The sequence below is a fragment of the Artemia sp. Qi Xiang Cuo genome, chromosome 6, assembly GCF_049724085.1.
Source record: "Artemia sp. Qi Xiang Cuo chromosome 6, ASM4972408v1, whole genome shotgun sequence".
NCBI classification, from domain to species: domain Eukaryota; kingdom Metazoa; phylum Arthropoda; class Branchiopoda; order Anostraca; family Artemiidae; genus Artemia; species Artemia sp. Qi Xiang Cuo.
In genome coordinates this window covers 9,069,937-9,092,625 of record NC_142799.1, presented here as the reverse complement: position 1 = coordinate 9,092,625, position 22,689 = coordinate 9,069,937, and the positions used below count along the sequence as shown (strand labels likewise).

The window sequence follows — 22,689 nt, the reverse complement described above, 5'->3', positions numbered from 1 at the left end:
CTCTAATAAAAAAAGACCCGGTTTGAAATAGCAAGCGTTATAGAGCATGTTTTTATTTTACTTCTGCACAATTTAAAGAGCCTGCTGTCATTCTAATAAAAAAAAACCTGTTTGAAACAGCACATGTTACGGTGCATGTTTTATTTCACTTTTACATAATTTAAAGAGCCCGCTGTCACTCTAATCAAAAAGGCCCCTTTGAAATAGCACACATTAGACAGCATGTCTTTATTCTACTTCTACGAAATTTAAAGAACCTACTGTCACTCTAATCAAAAAAGACCCTGTTTGAAAGGGAACGCGTTAGAGAGCATGTCTTTATTTTAATTCTACACAATTTAAAGAGTCTGCTGTCACTCTAATAAAAAAAAAACACACAATTTGAAATAGTACACGTTAGACAGCACCTTTTTATTTTACTTCTGCACAATATAAAGAGTTGCTGTCATTCTAATCAAAAAAGACCCTGTTTGAAATAGCACACGTTACAGAGCATGTTTTATTTTACTTCTACATAATTTAAAGAGCCTGCTGTCACTCTAATCAAAAAGACCCCTTGGAAACAGCACATCATTTTGGATATATTTACTCACTCATATAAGGTCATCTATTATTTTACTATCTTTTTAATTTGGTTTGATAATCTGATTATAATTCAATTTTTCTAATAAGCGAGCAGAAGAGGGGAGTTTCTTGTCGCACGGGCCGTTGTACCTGCCGGGAGTGTTACTCCCTTAAATTGCAGGGATCTGGTAGCAGGAAACTACGCTTCCTTCGCTTGTTGGTATCTGGTTCTTACGATATGTACAGTGAATAATGAATAATGGACTTGTTTTTTTGCCGGTTTTAATTTTTTTGCAATTTAACCGTGATAATGGAGTGAATGAAAAAGAAATACTAAAGTTTGGAAAGGAGTCTTTTTCTGGACTTGCTGAGTGTAATCAAAGCTAAAAAAAACTCCTCTACGATGCGGCTGTACCTGGGACTGAGCTTCCGAGAAGACAGGGGCCGAAGGCTATGGAAAACCATCTGAAGGATATGTTAAGCATATTCGAGAAATATGATGATGAAGACATAGACCTACCGAGGTTTGTAATTCATTCTCCAAATGATATACCTGTCATCCCTCTTTATGTTTATTCGAGTTTGAGCGCGAAGTTCAATAGAATGAACTACTTCCCAAGGACGGTTAGAAGTAATTTTGATTCGTATGATAAATACTCTCCGCCATTGCCTGCCTGTGCAACGCTGGCAACTGATTCGCTCACCACTGCTGTTGTCTCCTTTGGGAATCCTTTGGGAAAAAAAAGAAAGAAAGAAAAAAGACAAGGGAAACAGCTGTACTAAATGAATAAATAGAATTATTTTAACCGTAAATTTTGCAATGATTTTCTTGGATAATAAGCTCTACAAAAAAGGCGAAATTTCAATTCAAACCTTTTTAGATTTCATTCTGGATTGACGTTCACTTGAGCGTTTTTAAGCTGACTTGTTCAAGATCAAGAGATTCTCTCTATTTTGCTAATAAGCGAGCAGAAGAGGGGAGTTTCTTGTCGCAAGGGCCGTTGTACCTGCCGGGAGTGTTACTCCCTTAAATTGCGGGGATCTGGTAGCAGGAAACTACGGTTTCTTCACTTATTGGTATCTGGTTCTTATGATATGTACAGTGAATAATGAATAATGGACTTGCTTTTTCGCCGGTTTTAATTTTTTTGCCAATTCAACCGTGATAATGGAGTGAATGGAAACGAAATACTGAAATTTGGAAAGGAGTTTTTTCTGGAATTGCCGAGTGTAATCGAAGCTAAAAAAAACTCCTCTACGATGCGGCTGTACCTGGGACTGAGCTTCCAAGAAGACAGGGACCAAAGGCTTTGGAGAGCCATCTGAAGGATATGTTAATATATTTGAGAAGTATGACGATGAAGACAAAGACCTACCAATGTTTGCGATTCGTTCTCCAAATAATGTACCTGTCATCCCTGTTTTGGTTTATTCGAGTTTGAACGCAAAATTGAATAGAATGGAACACTTCCTAAAGACTGTTTCAAGTAAGTTTGATTCGTATGATTATTACTTTCCACCACTGCCTGCCCGTGCGATGCCGTCAACTGATTCTCACACCACTGTTGTTGTCTCTAATGTGCCGCATAAACTGAATGACCCGATAAAACGCAAAGAAGTGCTCGATAAAGTGAGCTGTCATGACGCAGTTACCAAGCTGAGTTTACGAGGTGACAAATGGCTAATCAATGTTAAAAAATCTGCTGCTGAAGAATTCAAAGACTCTATTTCAGTGATTTTAGCAGAATCTCCATCCAAGGTGATGACTAAGCGATTTTTCAGGATAGTCAGAGGAATATCGAAGGACTTAGACATCTCATTTTTTCAAGGATATTCAAGTGTGGTGAAAGCTATGCGGCTTGGTGACACTGGCACTGTTAAGCTTGAGTTTTGTGACTCCTTGTCAAAAGCCAAGGCTATGCAAAATAGTGTTAAACTTGGATATGAATATTTATCCGTGAAAGAATATCTGTCGGCACCTCGATGCTGTCTAAAATGCCGTTCGCCAGACCATAAAGTAGCTGATTGTGCAAGTTTGGTTGCGAAGTGTGCACGCTGTGTGGGCCCTCATATTTCCACCAAGAATTCTCCCTGCCAGCTTGATGCAAGATGTGCCAATTGTGGTGAAAATCATGCCTTCTTTAGTCTTAGATGCCAAGTGCTGAGAAACATCATTGCCAAGAAGAAATGATTGTGCCTATTTCGATTGTTTCGCTTAATATAAATGGTACTCGTTTAAAGGAGCATATCATTGATTAATTGTGTGACCAGTTTGACATAGTAAGCCTTCAAGAACACCTCCTGACTTCTACTAGTATTAACGTGTTAAAAAGAAGTCGTAATCATTCCATTTTTACAACTAATGCTGAGGTCACTTTTTGGTAGACCTTCTGGAGGCCTCGCGTGCATTGTTAAGAATAACCTGAATTTTCTCTCTCCAGTGCGTTTTCACAGTGATAAATTCATCCTTGCGGTTCGGTTTGGTAATACTATTTCCGCTTTAAACGCGTATATGAAAGCCTCGGGAAATCTTAAGGCTATTCTTGCGTCTGTTGTATCGACTGGTTATGATTTCATACTGGTTGGTGACTTCAACACCGATATTACAAGTGAGTCAGTTCGATCCGATATAGTCCTTGATTCTTTTTCTGCTTATAAAATAGCCGAGAAAAGTGTTGATTATTCATATATTCACCAATCTGGAAGTTTGTCTAATATTGACCATGTAGTTTCCTCGCCAAATATTAATGTATTGACTGTTCTTGTTCATGAAGACTATCGTGATATTGACCACCTCCCGATTTCGTTCTCTGCTTCAGTAGTCGCTTCCCGTTCCACTAGACCATTTATACAAAGTTCTAAGTGGCTTTACAGGAATAACTGGAATAGAGCTAATTTTGCACTTTATATTACTACGTTGTCCGCATTATTGGGTTCTTTAAATAGTTCCTTAACATTTGATTAACGTTACTGACTGTTTCTCAAATGATAAGCAGTCTCCAAATGATTATTATGATAAAATAATTTGGTGCTTAAAACAAGCACAGGCGACTGTTGTTCCTCTAGCAAAGATTAACGTTAAAACTAGAACACCAGAATGGGTTTTGGACCTAGAATTAAAAGTTGTAAAGAATAAAGCTAAGTTTTTGGCTACAAATATGGGTGTCTTGCGGTCGGCCAAATTGAGGAGTTGTCTTTGATCTGAAGCAGCGTGCTTATAAAAAACGTTCATGGCAGTCTAGGATATCTGATTTTGATTTTCCTGCGTCGAGAAAGGAATGGTCTCATGTTCTGAATTTGGATAAGCTTAGTAGTGATTTTTCTGAAAGTCATAAAGCAGTTCATACTTGGGTGTCGTATTATAATGATATTTTCGGCAAGGTGAACCGGGAAGTTGAAAAGCTTTTTAGTAACCTCCTTGAGTCGTGTTTGCCTAATCGTATTTCTCAGAGTAATGTATTACCAGTTTCTACTGTGATATTGGTCAAGCTATTAAGAACATGAAATCTAGCTCTGTTGATCAAGACGGAATTTCGTCTTATCATCTAAAAGTAGTTTGCCCAAGTTTGATAGATCACCTTCAGCTACTGTTTCAGATGTGTTTATCTACTTCTATGGTTCCCGACAGTTTTCTCTGTGGCACAGTCACCTCGGTTTTGAAGCGTGGAAAAACTTCGTCAGAATGTAGTTCTTATCGACCAATTACTGTTTCGTGCACTCTTAGCATAATTTTTGAATGTATTCTTCTCCCTTTCATTTCAGAAAATGTCAGAAAATTTTGGTGAAAACCAATTTGGCTTTCAAAAAAGGCCGGGATGTCAGCACACCCATCGTGTTCTAGCTTCCCTCCTGTTGCAATCTATTAATGATAAAATCTCCTCTTCATATCTGTGCTCTTGATCTTTCGAAAGCTTTCGATAGTATAGTCCACTCACATGCACTCTATTCCCTTTTTTCCAACAATATTAACCTTTCTATTGTTGTTTTGTTATGGTACTGGTATTCTAACTCTTTTATTCGGGTAAAATGTAATGGAGTAGTTTCTGATTCAAAGGTGTTTCTTCGGCGTGGGGTCCGTCAAGGTGGTGTGCTTTCTCAAACTATTTTTAAGTTATGTATTGCTCCTATCCTTTCATCCTTGCCTTCGACTTTCATTTCTGATGGAATTGATGTCTCGTATCTTGCTTATGCGGACGATGATCTCCTTGTCAGTCGTTCTAGGGCTGGACTCTCACATTCTTTCAGCTGGATCTCAGACGAGTTCAGACGGATTGGGCTTATGTTGAACGTTGATAAGTGCGAATATATTTCATTTAATTCGAGTGCGAGTCTCCCTCTTAACTGTGGTTTTTTCTCTATTTCCTTTGTCTCTTCTTTTCGGTGGCTTGGTCTTCACATTACTAATAATCTCAAAACCCTTTGGGCTCTTACAGTTTCTAATGCAAAAAAAAAATTCAGGTAGGATATCAAAAAGTGGTTGCATATAATGAGTATTACAATAGACCAGTAAATTGCAAATAATTTTTTTCTTTTTGTAATAATTCTATTCTTTCTTAATTTCGTTTTCCAATTCCGACGCCTACAGATCTGGATACTATCCAGATAGATTATTGTAAATTTTCTTGGTACCTTCTGTGCATCCCTCCGTGGTTCTGGAACCGGCATCTAAAATCGCGATTCGGCCTCCCTGATTTACAGGGAAAAGTGATTGTGCTTGCGGGAAAGCTGTCGTTATCTGCAGGTCTTACTGCGCACCCTAATTTACGTCTTTTTTTGTAAATAATTTTTAAGCGTGGGAGTTTGCTTTTTTTTTTTTTTTGTTCTTGATGTTCTCCGCTACTTTTTTATAGTGGGTAATAAATAAATTATTATTATATTAGACAGCATGTCTTTATTCTACTTCTGCGAAATTTAAAGAACCTACTGTCACTCTAATAAAAAAAAAGACCCCGTTTGAAAGAGCACACGTTAGAGAGCATGTCTTTATTTTAATTCTACACAATTTAAAGAATCTGTTGTCACTCTAATAAAAAAAAGACCCATTTTGAAATAGCACACGTTAGAGAGCATGTTTTTATTTTACTTCCACGCAATTTAAAGAGCCTGCTGTCACTACAATAAAAAAAAATACACCGTTTGAAATAGCACACGCTAGACAGTATGTTTTTATTCTATTCTACACAATTTAAAGCGCCTTCTGCCATTTAGTAATCCGATGTTTTCTTCTGAAAACAATTGCACTGGAGTCCAAATAAGACTCATTTAACCTTTGAATGAATTTTCTAGCAGATTATTCTATTTTCGTCGACTTCTTCTTGCTAGGTTCTTGCTTCATCGACAAAAAAACGGAACGGGGCCCGGCTTAGGCAATCTAGTCAAACTCTGTTATTATTTATTAATAGAGACAGAATCTTGCGAAAGATTCTACTCCCTTTCCCTGTTGGAAGCTTAGCAAAGCAGCCAATGTATAGATATTCCGACTTATAAATATTTTCCTGATTTAAAATTTTCAGTGGTAAATTTTCTTCTAACTAAAGGTAAATCCAATGAACAAATAACCCACATCGTTCTTCATGCAAGAATGTTGAACACGCGAAAAGAAACAAAATTTAAATGAATATAAAAGAGAGAAAAAAAAAACAATTTAAAGTGAAGCCGATCAAATTCTTAGCTTTAATGGACTTTTAATTATTGTCCTGAAAGGACAAGAGTTAAATAGCTCGACTGTAAAATATTTCCAATTGTCATATATTAAAGTAAGCGTAAATACACCCTTTTTAATTAGTATCTATCTTTAAGAGTAATTCTGACGATCAGATTCTGTCGAACTCATAGTTAATAATAAAAATATCTACGACACTTTGAGCACGTTATCGTATCGTCCTATCCAACTTAAAAGACAGTTACATCGAATAGCAGAGGGTCAAAATGTTTATAGCATGACGAATGTATTCAATTTGCTTTTTCATTCTTATTCATTCATTTCATTTTACTCATTTTACTGTTATATGTCTCCAATTTTAGTTGTTGTTTTTGCTATTCTTGTAAAATCTTTTGATCTGTTTTAACAACCGGCTCCTCTTCAAATCCCAAGTTCTCTACCATTTCTTCCTTTTTTATCTTATTATCACTGTGTTTCTGTACAGTTATTACACCTTCTATGGCTGAATGTATTTCATTTTCTAAAGAGTATATCCACGCTTCCAGTTCCATTTGTTCCTGAATTAAAACAGCCTAGTTTGGATGCACAGGAGGTAGGGGGTTTAAGAACTGGCTCTCTTCCAAATCCCTACTTTTTTATACTATTTTTCTATTTTTTATTATATTATTATTATTATCTCCCTGACGTCTAAGTTATTACCCTGAAGATAGCGGCATTCACTTTAAGATGTATTTAAGACCAAAAAACATGTCTTGTTGACCGGGAATGGACTAGAAAAATAATTGGGCTGGAATCATATTTGCAACCTTAGAAAATATTATGTTGAAGTCCATCTCCTTTTTGGGTTCGCGAAGTTGCATCCAAATAGAGAGGCTATGCGCAGTAAACCGTCTGTCTTTTGCACAAGTACCCGATTCCGAAAAACCTTTCCTGTGGCACTTCACTCGGCACTGCCTAAGCTTTAAATTACTTGCTCAACCTCTAATATTAAAAATCCATAACTTAAAAGAATTTAACGTCAGATAACCTAAAGCAAGGATTACACTTAGAAACGCAGCTAGGAATATTAGCGAAAACGCTTTAAGTTTAGTAGAAAAGAGAACGGAATTTTACAAGAAGTATTTGATCGATAGATCATATGAGAATAAGAATACTGAAAGGAAAGTTGAAAAAGATTAAATATGGATGAACGAAAATTAAAGTGGAGGTCATGGATAAAATTGCTGAAGACCTAGATCTAGAATATACAGCCAGGCGGCATAATACTAAAATATTGTATTGGTATGTTAAAAAACGAGATGGAATAGTCAATCTGGACTTATCCCAGTTAAAGATAAAAGCGGGCCCCAATTAGTGATAAGTAAAGTGTTCATAGTACTTTAATAAGGCTCCAGATGCTAATGCTGCGGTAAATGAGATTTCAAACATGGTGGTTGTGAAGGTAGGTGAAATTAATCAAGATTATGAGTATGATTTTTGAAAAAGGGAACGCACCCATCGATTTTAGGAACACTTTAATTAAACCACTGTATAAGAAAGTTGATAAGACTGAGTGTGGTAATTACATAGGCATCAGCTTGGTTCCTGTAGGAGGCAAATTAATTAGTATGATGATACTTTTTAGACTTAAAGAAGCTGTAGATAAAGTTTCGAGATAAGAACATTGTGGATTCAGGAAGCGGATAGGATGCATCGACCGAATCTTGGCTCTTAGATTATAGTTGAGAAATGCCTGAGTCATCCGACCCCTTTAGTCCTCAGTTGAACAGATAATGAAAAAGCTTTTGATACAGCCGATAGAAGAGCTTTAGCGAAGGTCTTATTCTTGTATGCTATATTAGATAAATACATTACAGTGGCCAGTGTTATGCATGAGATTAACATTGCTGCGGTTAAGGTAACAAATGGTGTTAGTAGCTGGTATCACATTGAATCAAGAGTTAAACAGGGTTGCGTTCTATGTCCATTTATATCGATCATTTTGATGGACTTTGTCCTAACGAACATGACAGAGGCTATGGGAGAGCATGAAATTAAATGGGAGAGTATAACTCTTCTAGACTTAGATTATGCTCTTTATTTGTAGTACAGTCAATATAAGGTTTGACCGCAAACAAATTGCAACAGAAATGATTTTTACACCATCTTGTAGAGAAAAAAAAACTGTACAACATATCAAAAGTTGAGAAACCTAGCGGGGTGCAAATTTAGTGTTTTTTTAGCGTTTTGCGTTTTATTTTTTGTTTTTAAGCCTAAATTTTCGATTTTCTCAAGGCTTAGAGTTTATTTCATGGGAAACACATTTCTGATGTAGTCTTATGTGCTGAACTCGAATATTACATCAGATTTAAGATACGGTGAAGCAAAAGTGTTTCACATTCATCACCATTCACGAAGTTCGCGATTCTATTATAACATAGTCGTTTGACCCCATTTATTGAGTAGTTTTATGCGATGAACTCGAATATCACATCAGATCAAGGATATGTTCAACTGACAGTGTTTCACATTAATCACCAAAAGGTTTCTTCAAAATAATCAATCATCTCTTAGTGTATTAACTGACTAAAATCACAGGTAACAAAAATCACATTGGTAAAAGGCAGGCAACTTTTCAAATGACTTGCGACATTAATCACTGGCAAAGTAGTTTGAAACTTCGTCGTCGAGATCGTCGATGAGATCTTCTGATTTGGGAGAATTATCACATTCTGCTCCCTGACAAGTTTTGCACGCGAGAGTGCAAGACATGCCGTTTCTGACACAAGTGCACCGAGCAGAGATGCAGTTTGAACGGCAGGAACACTTAACAATCTTAAGAAGTTGGGGAGGTGCTGGGGGTAGGTCCGTCATCACAGGGTATAATGTACCATTTCGGTCCTTCCAGCCCCACTCTTGAGGGTCCAATTCTAGATTACGGTCGTCATTCCAGGCGTGTACCTGAAAGTGAACTCTATAGCTGTGAAATGCTGCAGAGTTGGATGTGGGAGGTAGCTGCTCTGGGTGAACAAAAGCCGTTGCTGTGACGAGCTTTCTTTCGAAGAGCTGCTTTCGAAGCTCGTTCAGATTTCCCTTCTTCTTTCCACCATATATTATAAGAAGTGCGTCTTCTCCGGCTTCCTTGACTTCGATTTTTGTTGCTGCCTTCTTCATAAAGACCTTGGCAGATGCTCGAAAACTTTCGTCTTCTATCACTTTTTTCAGGGTAAGACCTTTTCTGATGTTGTGGACACGTGATGTAGAATCACACCCAAGGAATGCATAGGCAAAGAGGATCAGACCACATACTTCTTGGCCTAATCTTTTTTTCATTTCATGAACATCCCAGCACCTTCGCTCTTTATTTTTCTTTGGCTCTGGGGCGAAGTACACCTTGTTAGTGGAGACATCACAGTGGTAGCAGAGAAGGACCAGAAGATCCCTATCTTCTCCAATAACGGCAGTTACCTTCTTTTTAGCTGATTCGATAGCAGATTTTACAATAGGCACGTCTGCATCACCGGGGGCTTGGACTACAAAATAGCCTTTTTGCCGGAGATGAACTGCAAGGGCACTAATGAATCTTGACTTGTTTTTTTTGTTCCCGAGAAATTCTTCTTTCTTAACTTTAAGACACATGTCATTCGTGAAGAAAACCTCGCGACCAATCGTTCGATTACGATACGAATGGGCCCATATCTTTGATGGAAGGTCCACTATCATACCCATCGAAAACAACAGTTGCGCCAGGGTACTTCCGCGAAATATACAGAGAGTAGCTCTGTAAGATACCCGCATATGTGTCATTTTTTATCCATGGGACTCGGTGCAATAGAGATCCGCCGTCAAGTACGTAGTGTGTCCCGTCGTTCAGCACACACGGAATTTCTTCGAGTTTGCATGCAAGTGCAATGGCCTTGGCGAATTCGGCCTTGTTCGGCACTCTCGGCATAAATGAACTGTCAAACAGAGCAGCGGGATACGAACAAAGTTCATACCGGAAGCACTCTGATTCAGAAAGTCTTGTCCTTTTGGCTAACGCAATGAAGCGTTGGAATAGCAAAGCTGTATCCAGTCGCTTGCAATCTCCTCCAGCTGTTTGCGTTGTTTTTATATGGACTGCCTGTTCCTTTATTCGGAAGACAAAATACTTCGCCACTTTTACAGTCATAGCATAAAGGATTTTTAGCCCGACAGCCATCGCACAATCAACGTTTGCAGATGCATATGCAGTCAAACCGGTAGCAATGCTTCTAAGCTGGGTATCCCCTCCGAATGGTGAGCCATTTTCAAAGTACGTGACCATCGCCTGCGTATCCTTGAAGTCTCGTTCTTGTCTGGGGCCTGCGTTCTCCTTGTGCTGCTCGCTTGTCTCATAGAGAATTTGCGTCAGATCTTCCATTAGGAGGTTAACAGCAGAGCAGGTTGGGCGTGCTAAAACCCACAGCGACCTCTGGGTTTCAGTCATGCCCGTACCACTAGTCAGTCCGCCTGCTGTTTTCAACGAACGCATAAGCTCTTGTTCAATAACTAGATCCGTCGACAAGCCAGCTCATTAGCGATCAGATCGTCTGACGACGTGCATTCCTTGTTGGAATGAACTATGAACAGTAGGATGGGTTCCTTCAAGCTTCACCATCTTCTGAAGGTATATTCGGCACGATTTGGCATAGTTGTTGTGACCACAGGCCGCAAGAAAAGGTAGCATTTCAGACACAGACTTTAGGTGTAAGTCCTAAAGCCCCACCCGCTCAGCTTTGATGAAAGAACGAAGTATCCCAACCATATTCATAAGCTGAAACCACAGCTTTGAAGTTCTGTGCTGAGACAGATCAAGTATCTTCTGGTCGACGAAACCTTTGATCCGCTTGAGTGCAGGATTTTCTTCAACCTCCGTCATTGTTGCCTCTCCATTCATTAGCTTGCTGTATAGTGTTTTAAGGTCTGCAACTTCTTTGGTGCCTAACTTTGTTTCAAGTTCTGAACAGGGATCATCGTCAAATAACTCGGAGAGCAGCACGGCATGTAGAGCACTATCAACTAGCAAGAGACCTCGAACAGCTCGTGAAATAGCCTTTCCACTTAGGAGATGGGGAACAGCTGTTTGAGGCATATGCAAGTTCCAGGACTTCGCGGAGACCGGATCCTTCCATTGTGTATCCTATGCATCCAATAAAGCTCATGGTTGTGTGAAACCCACCGAGTTTCAGAACTACTGCTGAAAGCTCACTTCCTGGTTCAGAAGCCTCGCGGTGGGGGTTACTAGGGGTGATAAATGAATCTTTCCAACCAATCCCAGGGCTCCTAATATACTGGCCAATCTCCCTAACTGCGCACTTTTTCCCTCGTAGTGAATTAAACACGTACGCAGTTAAGAGGACCCAAAATGGCGTAAAAAAAAAATAGGAAAATTAACATTTATTACAAAAGGAAGGAAAATAATTAAGGGGCCCAAAGAAAGGAATCTGGGAGGGACATTTATCTGACAAAACTGGGACCAAGGGTTCAACAACGACAATCTTAGAATGTACGGAACTTTCCAAAAATATAGTATTCAGTCAATAGGGCGACGTTATTCCTGACTTCATTCGCCCCAAAGGACGAAAAAAGGGAAATCTGGCCACGAAATACGAATTTCTTGTTTGGTGATGCATGTGAAACACTAAAGGTGGGACATAACTTGAATCTGATGTGATATCCGAATTCAGCACACAAAACTAGTTCAGAAACATGTCTCCCATGAAGTACATGCTAAGCTCTAGGATAACGGAAAATTTCCGCTAAAAACAACAAAAAACCAACCGAAAACGCTAAAATAAACACTTATTTTGCACCCCGCTGGGTTTCTCAACTTTTGATATGTTGTACAGTTTTTTTTTCTCTACAAGATGGTGTAAAAATAATTTCTGTTGCAATTTGTTTGCGGTCGAGTCCTATTTGACGCTAGATTGACTGTACTATTGGATGTCCTAGATGAATAGGTTAGAAAAATGAATATTTCTTGGAGGTTTTGAGAGTTCAGAGTGTAAGAATAGATTTGAAAATTAATGTTATGCAGATTACGTCACTTGTACTGGTATTAAATGAATATGCAGAAGAGATGTTTGGTAACGAGATCATCGATCAAGTGGATATCTTTACTTACCTGGGTAGTAATATTAGTAAAGATGTTAAACGCAGTGAAAATTTTAAAGTAAAATAGCCAAGACCCAGTGAGTTTTTTAACAATTGAAAAAAGTTTGGAAGAATAAGAAAATAAGCTTGTGAACCAAGACTAAGATATTAGAAGCTATAGTGATGACAGTGGTCAAGTATAGCATTGAAACGTGGGTGCTTCGAAAGACCGAGGTCTTCCGGCTACATGCAAACAAAGGTCCCGCTAGGACCTTTGTTAGGTGCTTTCCACAGGAATTGTCCAAGGATTCATTTGGGTACTCGTCTGACTGACCGTATTTCAAACAATAATCTGCCGAAAAATATGGTTCTATTCCGCTTTTTAGGGCTATACTAAGAGAAAAGTTGAGATGGCTAGAACACGTTCTTTAAGGGCTGAGAAGAAGTCTTAAGAAATGATTTAACAGAAATTAGGACTTCTTAGGAGGATGTAAAGAGGGAAGCCTTGAATAGATTGGGATGAAGGAGGAGCGTGCGCAGCTGTGTTGGTCTCATGCAACTTGGTGCTGCAAGTAAGTTGCTAGTAGTAGTAGTAGTAGTAGTAGCAAAGAGTACGCTAAAAATGAGGGGGCTGGTAACCCTCACCGGTTCCTCTTTTCTTTAAATTAAGGTTTGACTTTTATTTTATCAAGGCTCTTCACTTAGGTCTGTTTGCTTTACTCACTAATATTTTCAGTTCAAACATTTCAGTAGGTGACAGGATAAAAAGAATTTAAATATCCTCTTGTAACATAACAAACAAACGGCTGTATGTGTTACATTCTAATATAGTTTCAGTAAAATGCAAATCCATTATGAATTTACACATTTGTTTTCTAGCTCTATTAGGATCTTTAGCTTACATAATTGCTGTGATACGTAAACTAAAAGCGAGTTGGCATTATTCTGAATTATGAACCAACTGTTAATGAGAAATAAGTGCCAAAATAATTAAGTCAGAACTTCTTCAGCCCCTTCCTTGTCCCTTGCTCTTTACGCTAAAGTTTGAATTTTTGTCGAATTCTTAAAGAACAACTCCTGAAACACAAGGCCCATTGAATTTAAGTTTTAATGTTAATCCTCACTTTCAGTTGAAAAAATTTTCTTTTTATTTAATTTTATTAAATTAGAACTAGATTATTTAAAGGTAAGCATTAGAGGTACGTTTACCATCCATAATAAATCTATCTCGTCTCTGGTTTATATGTAATTTTACTGGCTCTTGGAGCATAGTTACTACAAAGATTCTGCATTTGTTTTTGGTGGGGGAGAACTACCGAAAATTTTGCCAACTTCAGAGGACCTTTTCTTGTCCACTTCTTCCCCATAACGAACAAAGTTTTAATTTCCATTTATTACCGTTACAAAGCTACTGGCAAAAAAAAAAAAAAAAAAAAAAAAAAAAAAAAAAAAAAAAAAAAAAAAACCCTCCTTAACAACATTCAATAATTTTGTTCTTGATACGATTAAGAAAAAACTATTATGACTGACCTGTGCGAATATCTTGTACAAAGGCTCCAAGATGAATTCCACAAACGTCCTTGGGGCACCTCCATGGGGTGCCTTTTTAATGAAGCCCCGACTGCAAATGAAAAATAGATAGAACAATATAGAAGGCAATAATAGAAAAATTACCAAAAATACCGAAAAATTAACAAAAACATGCAACACAAAGCTGAACAATGCAGTCATCTCCATATATCAATACGTTCTAATCATTTTGCAATATATACCAATCTCAAAAAGAAGCTAAATATGAGAGAATATTTTCCAGAATTTTTATTTTTGACTAAATTACACTGCTAAGAACAAAAGAGAACCGCAAATGTAGAAGAATCTGATATGCAAGCAGAGTAATGTAAAAAGAATGGCAACTATCTATCAGCTATAAATTACAGCAATTGATTATTAGTTGTAAAACATCTTTAAACCCCAACAATGTGAATCTTAATGCAGCTAAAAATAGCTCTAGCTCTATTCCGCAAATGCAGGGGCTAGGAGGCCTGATGCCGTGGGTTATATAAATATGCCACTTTATATTTGAATTTAAAATTATGACAAATTTTTAGTCGGTTAAGTACCTTAGAAGTAAGAAAACACAAAATTAAAGGAATTTAATATATAAGAAAAACTAGCAACTGTAGAACATGTTTAAACTATATATCTTTTAAATTAATATCTTTTAAATATATATCTTTGTAAATTAAATTAATATAATTTTAAATTAATTATCTTTTAAATTAAATTAACTGCTTTGTTTGGTATTTTATAAACTCATACAGCAAGCTAAAAAAAGAAAAGAGGAGATTATCAATATCTAGTGGGGGCCAATCTGTATGTAAATACCCAATAAGACATTTTTCAATAAAATATCTAAAAAATGTATTTTTGAAGAACTTCAATTCTAGCCAAACCAAATCATTTGTTGCAAAGAAGACACACTCTCATAGGCACGGATCTAACATCGTATCTTGTAGTCAATCAATTAGTGATAAAGTTAAAAATACTACATAAGCTAAAACGGTCACCACAAGAAAGGATTGTCAAAAGATACGATAAAACGAACATGTTACAGATTGTTAAAGGCAGGAACGGAACTCGGCACCAATGTCCGGTTTGTCAAGTTGCTTGGCCGCTATGCCAGGCAACATGGACAGAAGAGCTTCGAGAATAACGCTATGACCTAGGGTAGCCTGCTGTCAGTTTTTGAACTTTCACAGCCACTTCTCTAAGAAGTTGGGATGAAGAGACAAAGGAAGGCAGGAGGAGGTTCTTGTAGGTGGAATGGAGAAGGAAAATTGAACCAAATTTTAGGCACAATTTTTCACGACGGACAAAGAGGACCAAGTTTAAATGCTTTTAGATAAAAAGAGTAAGGCAACGGGGAACACACGTAGATGATTTGCAGTGATACCTCTTCAATTTTACCACTTTCTTCTTTTGTCACAGCGTAAAGCCAGACGGGATACGCATATTCTAGTAGTATGTGGATGAAAATGCAGAAGATTAGACATTATTTCTTTATTGATTTTTTGAAGAAGATAAACAATAGTTTATCCTTTGGAACGTAAAATTTCTTTAGTAATAATCCTCAGACACTAGTTTCTTTAATATTTAGCAAACTTGCATATGAAGCAAAAAAAAGGCAGAAAGAAGATATAACTGACACTCAATACTAAAGCTACAATGGCACAATTTTCACCACCCGCGCTTTTAAAACGTTAAATACTTCGCGTCATTAACAATTCTACCATAGAACCAATTGCAGTAGTTGAACGAAATTCCCCACCTCCCCCTCATATTAGGAATGCGGTCGTGTTCAAAATGGAATTATTTACCATATAGCTATTGTTTTATCTGTCAATGAATTTTTGAATTGAATGGTTAACAAGCGTGCATAAAGGGTTCAAGCCCTCCCAGGGCCGGATCTAAGGGGGAAAGTGCCCCGGGCGGCGCGCCCGGGGGCGGCAAAACAAGCCTAAATAGTAGTATTTTTGGGCAAAATTATAATATTTACAGACCTGACGGTGCGACAGGCGTCATCAAAGTCTACAGTTGCCCCTCTCCCTCCTGAGACCGGTTCTGACCCCTTCTCTTCTTATATATGCATTCTTTAGATTTTCGTTATTTACTAGTTCTACATCATCTTCGATATCATAGGTGGTGAGGTAGAAGACTTTGCAACATCAATCTACAACACAGTGCACAGATTTCCTAATCTGCTCAAAAGAATGTGTAATTACCAAAGATCTTAGACTACTAAAGACACTTGCTAACACTATCTTCAAGCTATCTCCAAGGGTCATTTCTTTGTGGATGGCAATAAACTTAAAGCTTTGCCGAAAAATGGATGAATATCCCATACACGAAGAAAAAACATCATGTACAACGTTGTCCTTTAAATCTCGACGAAACTTTTCCTCAAATACTTTTATTGTCGATTATACAGATTTGTAATTGGCGAAAATATGTAACCGTAATATTATGATGCTAATTACAAATATCTATTGATGCATATGTGCCCATTAATTTAGAACTATATTATTTAAAAGTTAGTTTTATAAGAGATTTTGGTTATTTATAAAATGTACAGAGAAGTGCAACTCAGGTACAAATTCAACTCGTTTCTACAACGATATACAGAATTCTATAAATTTTAAAACTGAATTTTTAAAGTTAACACATTAGAAACAGGTTACTCACGTTTTGCTGTTGAAGTAGATATCACCCCATAGCCGTCGACTGAATTCATAGTCATTGAAGTCTCCTCCAAACGTCTCTGAGTATAATTTAGCGAAAGATTTAAGGGTGAAGCACACTTGAAATTGGCTACTGGCAAAACATACGTTTCCAAGCAATGGAGATACATAAAGAGGGCGTTCATCGTCACTATAGACACTAAAAAAAAGTTTCCGAACCTATTATAATGATAAATACAGGCACATACAAGAAGAAAAAAAGAGGAAACCAATAAATCTAAAACAGAAGGAACAATATTAAAATTGAGTAACGGTAACTTCCAACATAAAACAATAAATCTTTTTAAGCGCAAGTGACAAAGCGATGATACTCTCTGACTTCCAGCTGGAATTCACTCAAGTCTTGAACATCGCTAAAAAAAGAAACAGGAAAATATACCTATCTTTTCTCCTTTGAATACCTACATAAAAAGAAAATTTTCCCACTTCGTAATCAGGAAGCCTTTATTCATTCTAAAAATTTACTGTACTAAATAACCAATTTTTCAAATTTTATCCAAAATGGGAGCGAACGAAACATTCACCCACAGGAAAAAATCATCTTTATAGGGCAACGAGAAACCCGGCCACTCGTTCTATAAAGTAAGTCCACTCCAAAGGGGGGCGCCTTAGTTCCGCCTTCGAGTTCAGCTTAGACAGACATCTACGTTGGCCTGGGCTGACCAACACAATACCAGTTTTTATATTTGCTTTCCCTTGAGTTGACACACCAAAAATTATAAAATGAGTGAAAAAGAAAATTTAGCGATTGGCTTAACAGACAGTTAGGCAGAGGAGAGTGACAGTGAAAAGATCATAGAAATTTGTTGTCGTTCACGGCGTAGGATTCTTGATACGAACAGTGAAACTGATACTAATGAAAGCCAATATTGTTCTCGGAACCGTAAAGTTCCATCGAGGAATCGAAGAATTGTTGGAACGTCTTCCTAGGCCGGCAATGCCGATAAGATTGTTATCCCAAAGGCGAACAGTGAAAGGCTATTCTATTCTAACAAGCCAAACAGAGAGATACCATGGCACTGCCCACTCAAGGTACTGTGTTTTAGAAGCAGCAAATATAGTACTTGAAATATTAAAGAAAAGGTGGTTAAAAACCTAACAGATGCGGTGCATTTGCTTGGTCTTACATATTATGACCTCAGCTTACAAAAAGGCCGTGCCATGATATTCGAACCGAGTTCAGAAGCTGCGTTAGCATCAGCTTTGTGTGGGCCTGAGGACAAAGGTACTGATTATCTTTTTGGCAAAAAAGTGATTAAAACCACATCTAAAGTCAAATATGTTAAAGATTTGAAAAAATCATTTTCTAGGCCAAAAAACCATTCAAGGGGGGCCAACCGCATCACCGTTGGCAGAACGTGGCCCCCCGTCCCGATTGCCGAAATAGTCAGGTTCAGAACCATCAGAGACCCAACTTTAAAATTTTTAGAGGGAAGTAAACGGTATGTACATTTCCGTACACTCTTTTCTTGATTTTTCATAAATTTGTGGAGTTTTTATATTTATTCACAATATTTGGCTGATAAGTTCAAAGCAGGGAAAGTTACTTTCAAAATGACAGTCGATAGCCAGTCATTTGAATTTTCTTAAAATAATAGCTTCAGGCTACAAAACTGAAATTTTCTTGTTGCCATTTTTTTCTTTTATTAACATGCTGATGTTGGCTTAAAAAGATTGAAGAAAATGAATGCATTCCATTCTATTCTATTACTGGCTTTAGAAAAACAATGATATTATACTTAAAAGAACGACAAGAAGTTTAGGAGACAAGATAAGGCAGGTAGCCTCTGAATTTTTTCACTTTAACAACATCACTTGCAGCACCATGTACACAAAAGGAAGCCTCGTGATAAAAGTCAAATTCAAGATAAATAACAAATATTGCAAGATTATCAAATTCTAAAACATTAATTACTAAATTTAACTGATTGATAATCTTTATTGTTTCGCAATTCACTGAAGCAAAAAGCTACACAATTGCACCGAGAAAGCTTATTCAAAACTGGCTAAACGCAACAAAAAACCCGACTTTAGAAAACCCCTTTGAAATATACCACTTTGAAAACATCTTTACTTGGAGGATATAAGATATAATTTGATTTCATGTTCATCAGCTTATAAAATTATATTCTCAAGAAAAACAAAGTGAAGCAATTAAGTCCATATCCAGGAGGGAGGGAGAGGGTTAGGCGTTTGACTGCCCTCCCCCTCCCCCGAAATTTTTTGTTCAACTCGCAAAAACGTAACAAAAATGAATATAAATATATTTTTTATGCATTTCTTAAAAAACTAAAAAATCCTGGATACGGCAGCAATCTGTTTTGAAACGTCGCTACAAATACTGAATAATCAGATAAACTTACCTAAGGAGATTATTAACCTCATCGATAATATGCCTTAGTTTGAAATAAGCATCATTTGGTGGAAGTTTCAACTCCAGAACAAGTCTGTCAATTTTGTTGATGCATAAAGTTATGGCTAAACGTTCCTAAAAGTAAAGCTTGACTTGAAATAACATTTGCCATGTTGGCATACAGAAGTGGTCTATAAACCTTGTTTTAAGGTAATTTATATTATGATGGACTGTTACAAATACTATTGCCATGTCATCGCAGAACCAAACCACTCCACGCAAAAAATGTATGCATACTTCCCAATAACAAATACTATACGTAAACAATGGGCAAATTTTATAACTTGAAGATCTTTTCCCAGGGGCTGTGGGGGGTCATGTTATTTCCAAAGGCATAGTTATTGGATCTTTCAGAACAAAATAGCTATCTCAACATTTTGATCAGACGACTTTGAGGAAAAAAGGGGATGGGAGGGGGTCAAGTTGCCCTCTAATTTTTTTCGTCACTTAATAAGGCCCTAGAACGTTTAATTTCCGTTCGAATGAGCTATTTCCCGATATTCTATGACAATTGGTTCAATGCGACCCTGGGGAAAACACTCAAATAAACACGCATCCTTGGTCTTTCTTCTGGCAAAAAATACAAAATTCCACATTTTTGCAGATAGGAGCTTGGAACTTCAACAATAGGGTTCACGGATACGCTGAATCGGATGATGTGATTTTCATTAAGATCCCTTGACTTTTATGGGGTGTTTCTTCCCTTTTTTGAAAATCAGGCAAATTTTCTCAGGTGCGTAGCTTTTGATGGGTAACATTAAACTTAATGATTTTATATATTTGGAATCATCATAACAAGCCAATTCTTTTGATATATCTATTGATATCAACATTTCGTTTTCAGAGTTTCGGTTACTATTGAGCCGTTTCGCTCCTTACTTACAGTTCGTTACCACGAACTGTTTGATAAGTGTCATCGGGCCAAGTAAATGGTTTTCTACTGAAATCAAGCAAATACCTCTTTATTTATTACTATATCCACTCTTATCATTGGTTTTATATAAAGGAGAAAAAAGAGTAGCACATCAGTACAACCCATGCAAAAAAGTGATTTGCATTGCTGTTGCAGCCTGGGGACTGTAACTTTCCTATATAGGGTTTTCGGCAATGGCAGTTCCAAAGGTGTGCTTTTTGTTTTGACCAAACCCCTTTTCTTGAGGGTTTTCAGGCTATTTTCCAAAATTCCCATAAATTTTGTTTTCGCAACAAACTTTAATATTAAGGCTAATCGCAAAAGTTTTGTAACTTTTGTTTCGAATTGACCCCATTTTTGAAGGGTTACAGGCTATTTTTCAAAATTCCCACTGGTTTGTTTTGCCGAATTTATGCTATTAAGACTTATCGAGATAATAGTTACCACTCCTGAATAAGCTATAAAGGGCAATTTTTTTCTCACCAGCCATTTATTTTACGCGTCTTTTAATTTTTGGGTACTATGGGCCGTGGTTCGCTTTTTACTAGTTTACTATCGCTGCAACCACGATGTTTGCCCACCAATTGCGTCCACTAAAGGTCAGCATCACTTTAAATCACTACAAGGCGGCATATGGTTTTTATTTCAAAAGACTGGCTGGCTCCACAGTTGGCTTCCTAAAGCCAAAAAAGGGCATTTCAAGAAACTTTGATTTTTGGTACCGAGCATTTTAATGTTATTTACTGAACTCAGTTATAAGCCTTATTTGGTTAGCATTAAGGATCGTTTTAAACTTGGACATGGCTGTTCTGTACAGGAACAATGTTGATTCATTTTTTTATTTTATAACGTAGAGAAAAAAAAACACAACGAAACACTGTTTTTGTCACCTGGCACTATGGATCTTGACTTTAAAAGCAAACAGCAAAAAAAAACTAACTGACGACTAGAAATGGATGATCTTTACTGATATTTACATGTGGATCATAATTAACATATTCAATATCCATATTTTATCCTGTAAATATTTTTTTTAAAATGAAAAAATGACATAGGCTTCAATGTGAAACATAATGTAATTGAAGATCCCACAGAGCAGGCCTTTAAAACGAACAACCCATAGACATGTAGCGTAGTACACACCCGTATTGATGCCGGCAAGCTAATTTGCAAAGGAAAACAAAACAACACCAGAAAAAAATAAATATATGTGATTTCTTTAACAAAATAAACACAACCAAGGATATTTAAATCGAAGTCCATGTGTAACACTTGTTCAGATCCATATAATTAGCAACAATTTTTCACAGGTTTTTTTTACAGCTATCTTTTGTGTCAAATTTGTTTTATTTATGTCTTAATGTGCAATGAAGATCAGTCGATTAAGTGTAATTACAAGTACATTTAATTTTATAAGTTAAGAATGCAATTTTTAAGTAAGTATTTATGTTTTTGACGGGACGCAGTAACTTGTTTTGAACTTATTCGGCCATTGTTCCGTTTTAAGCTAAGAAGACATGTCATAGAGGAAGTTCAAGGTTCCAAGCCAACTTTAAGAAAATCCAAAAGAAGAGCGGTCTCCACCGCTCTTTTAGCGACACATCAAGTACTTTATTCATGTGAAATTATTACGAAAAAATTATTATTTTCCATTAAATTCTTATTAGCAAGGATTACTGAAAAATGTATTATTGGATAACACTTTTTTTTTTAAAGAGATTCAAAGATTATTTATGATGAAAATTCGAGGAAAGCAGATACAAGAACATAAGAAGTAATGATATATGGTCAGTTCATGTTACTATAAATTTATCGCAGGAATAAGTTGCCTGAGGCAGACAACCTTGTAAATACCACTCCTCCATAGCACCCTGCTAGCAGCTTCTGCTTTGGTACCCTTCCTTGGCAGCTAGCCTAATACCAGCTTTCTATTATACCCCGGTAGTTATGTAACTACTCTGTGTGTACAGGTTTTGTACAGGCCAGGGGCTTTCACAAGCCACTTCATCAACTTTCTCATGACATACATATTCAATTGGCTAAAACTATTGTGTTAGCAGAGAGTTAACACCGTCACAATTAGTGAGTTTTCTTTTTTGAATACCTACTTTTCAAAGCTGTGGGGCTTGATTGCACATGATATGCCACTATACTCTTGCCTTGTTCCACTTCAGCGTTGCAAGTGTCTGCTGTATCTCCCTTAAATAGTTATCTCGAGTGACAATAACTTTATATCGTATCACTCTACCAAAGTGTGCGTGTAAATGAACCCCCGTGCAACTGAACCCTCGTCTAACTGAACCCTCCTGAAACTAAACCCCATTTAACTAAACCCTCGTGCAAGTTGCAACTCAACCCCATTTAACTGAACCCCCGTGTAACTGGACCCCTGTGCAACTGAACCCCCGTGCAACTGAACCCCCCGTGTAACTGAACCCTCGTGCAACTGAACCACCGTACTCAGTTTTACAGTAGCCTAGTCTACAAATATGAGGCAATATCACTGAGTAAAATACAGGTTAGAATCTTTACATGTTCAACCTTGTTGGAACTGTTTGTTTTTAAGGTGTTTACAAATGGCTCTCATATTGCCCTATTTAATGGTCCTATTTCGCTCCCAGATTACGGTGATAAAACTCCCACATAAGAATTTTCATCTTACCCCCATATGAAACTTGAAAAAGAGAGCTCGAACACAAGAAGTCATCCAACCCCAAACAAATAATTTTCTTTTTCATTTACCATT

At 37.1% G+C, this 22,689-nt stretch overlaps 1 protein-coding gene across 3 annotated transcripts in view; it reads right to left on the bottom strand.

Moving 5' to 3' along the window:
- Positions 1-22,689, bottom strand: part of LOC148950841 (116 kDa U5 small nuclear ribonucleoprotein component) — a 103,049-nt gene that overhangs the window by 46,246 nt on the left and 34,114 nt on the right. For all 3 annotated transcript variants that reach the window (XM_089090476.1, XM_089090478.1, XM_089090477.1), the window contains exons 6-8: positions 18,981-19,105; positions 16,562-16,756; positions 13,850-13,940 (exon numbers count right to left, since the gene is read on the bottom strand). In XM_089090476.1, the coding sequence (XP_088946602.1) occupies positions 13,850-13,940; positions 16,562-16,756; positions 18,981-19,105 (411 nt within the window). The remainder of the gene's footprint in view (positions 1-13,849; positions 13,941-16,561; positions 16,757-18,980; positions 19,106-22,689) is intronic.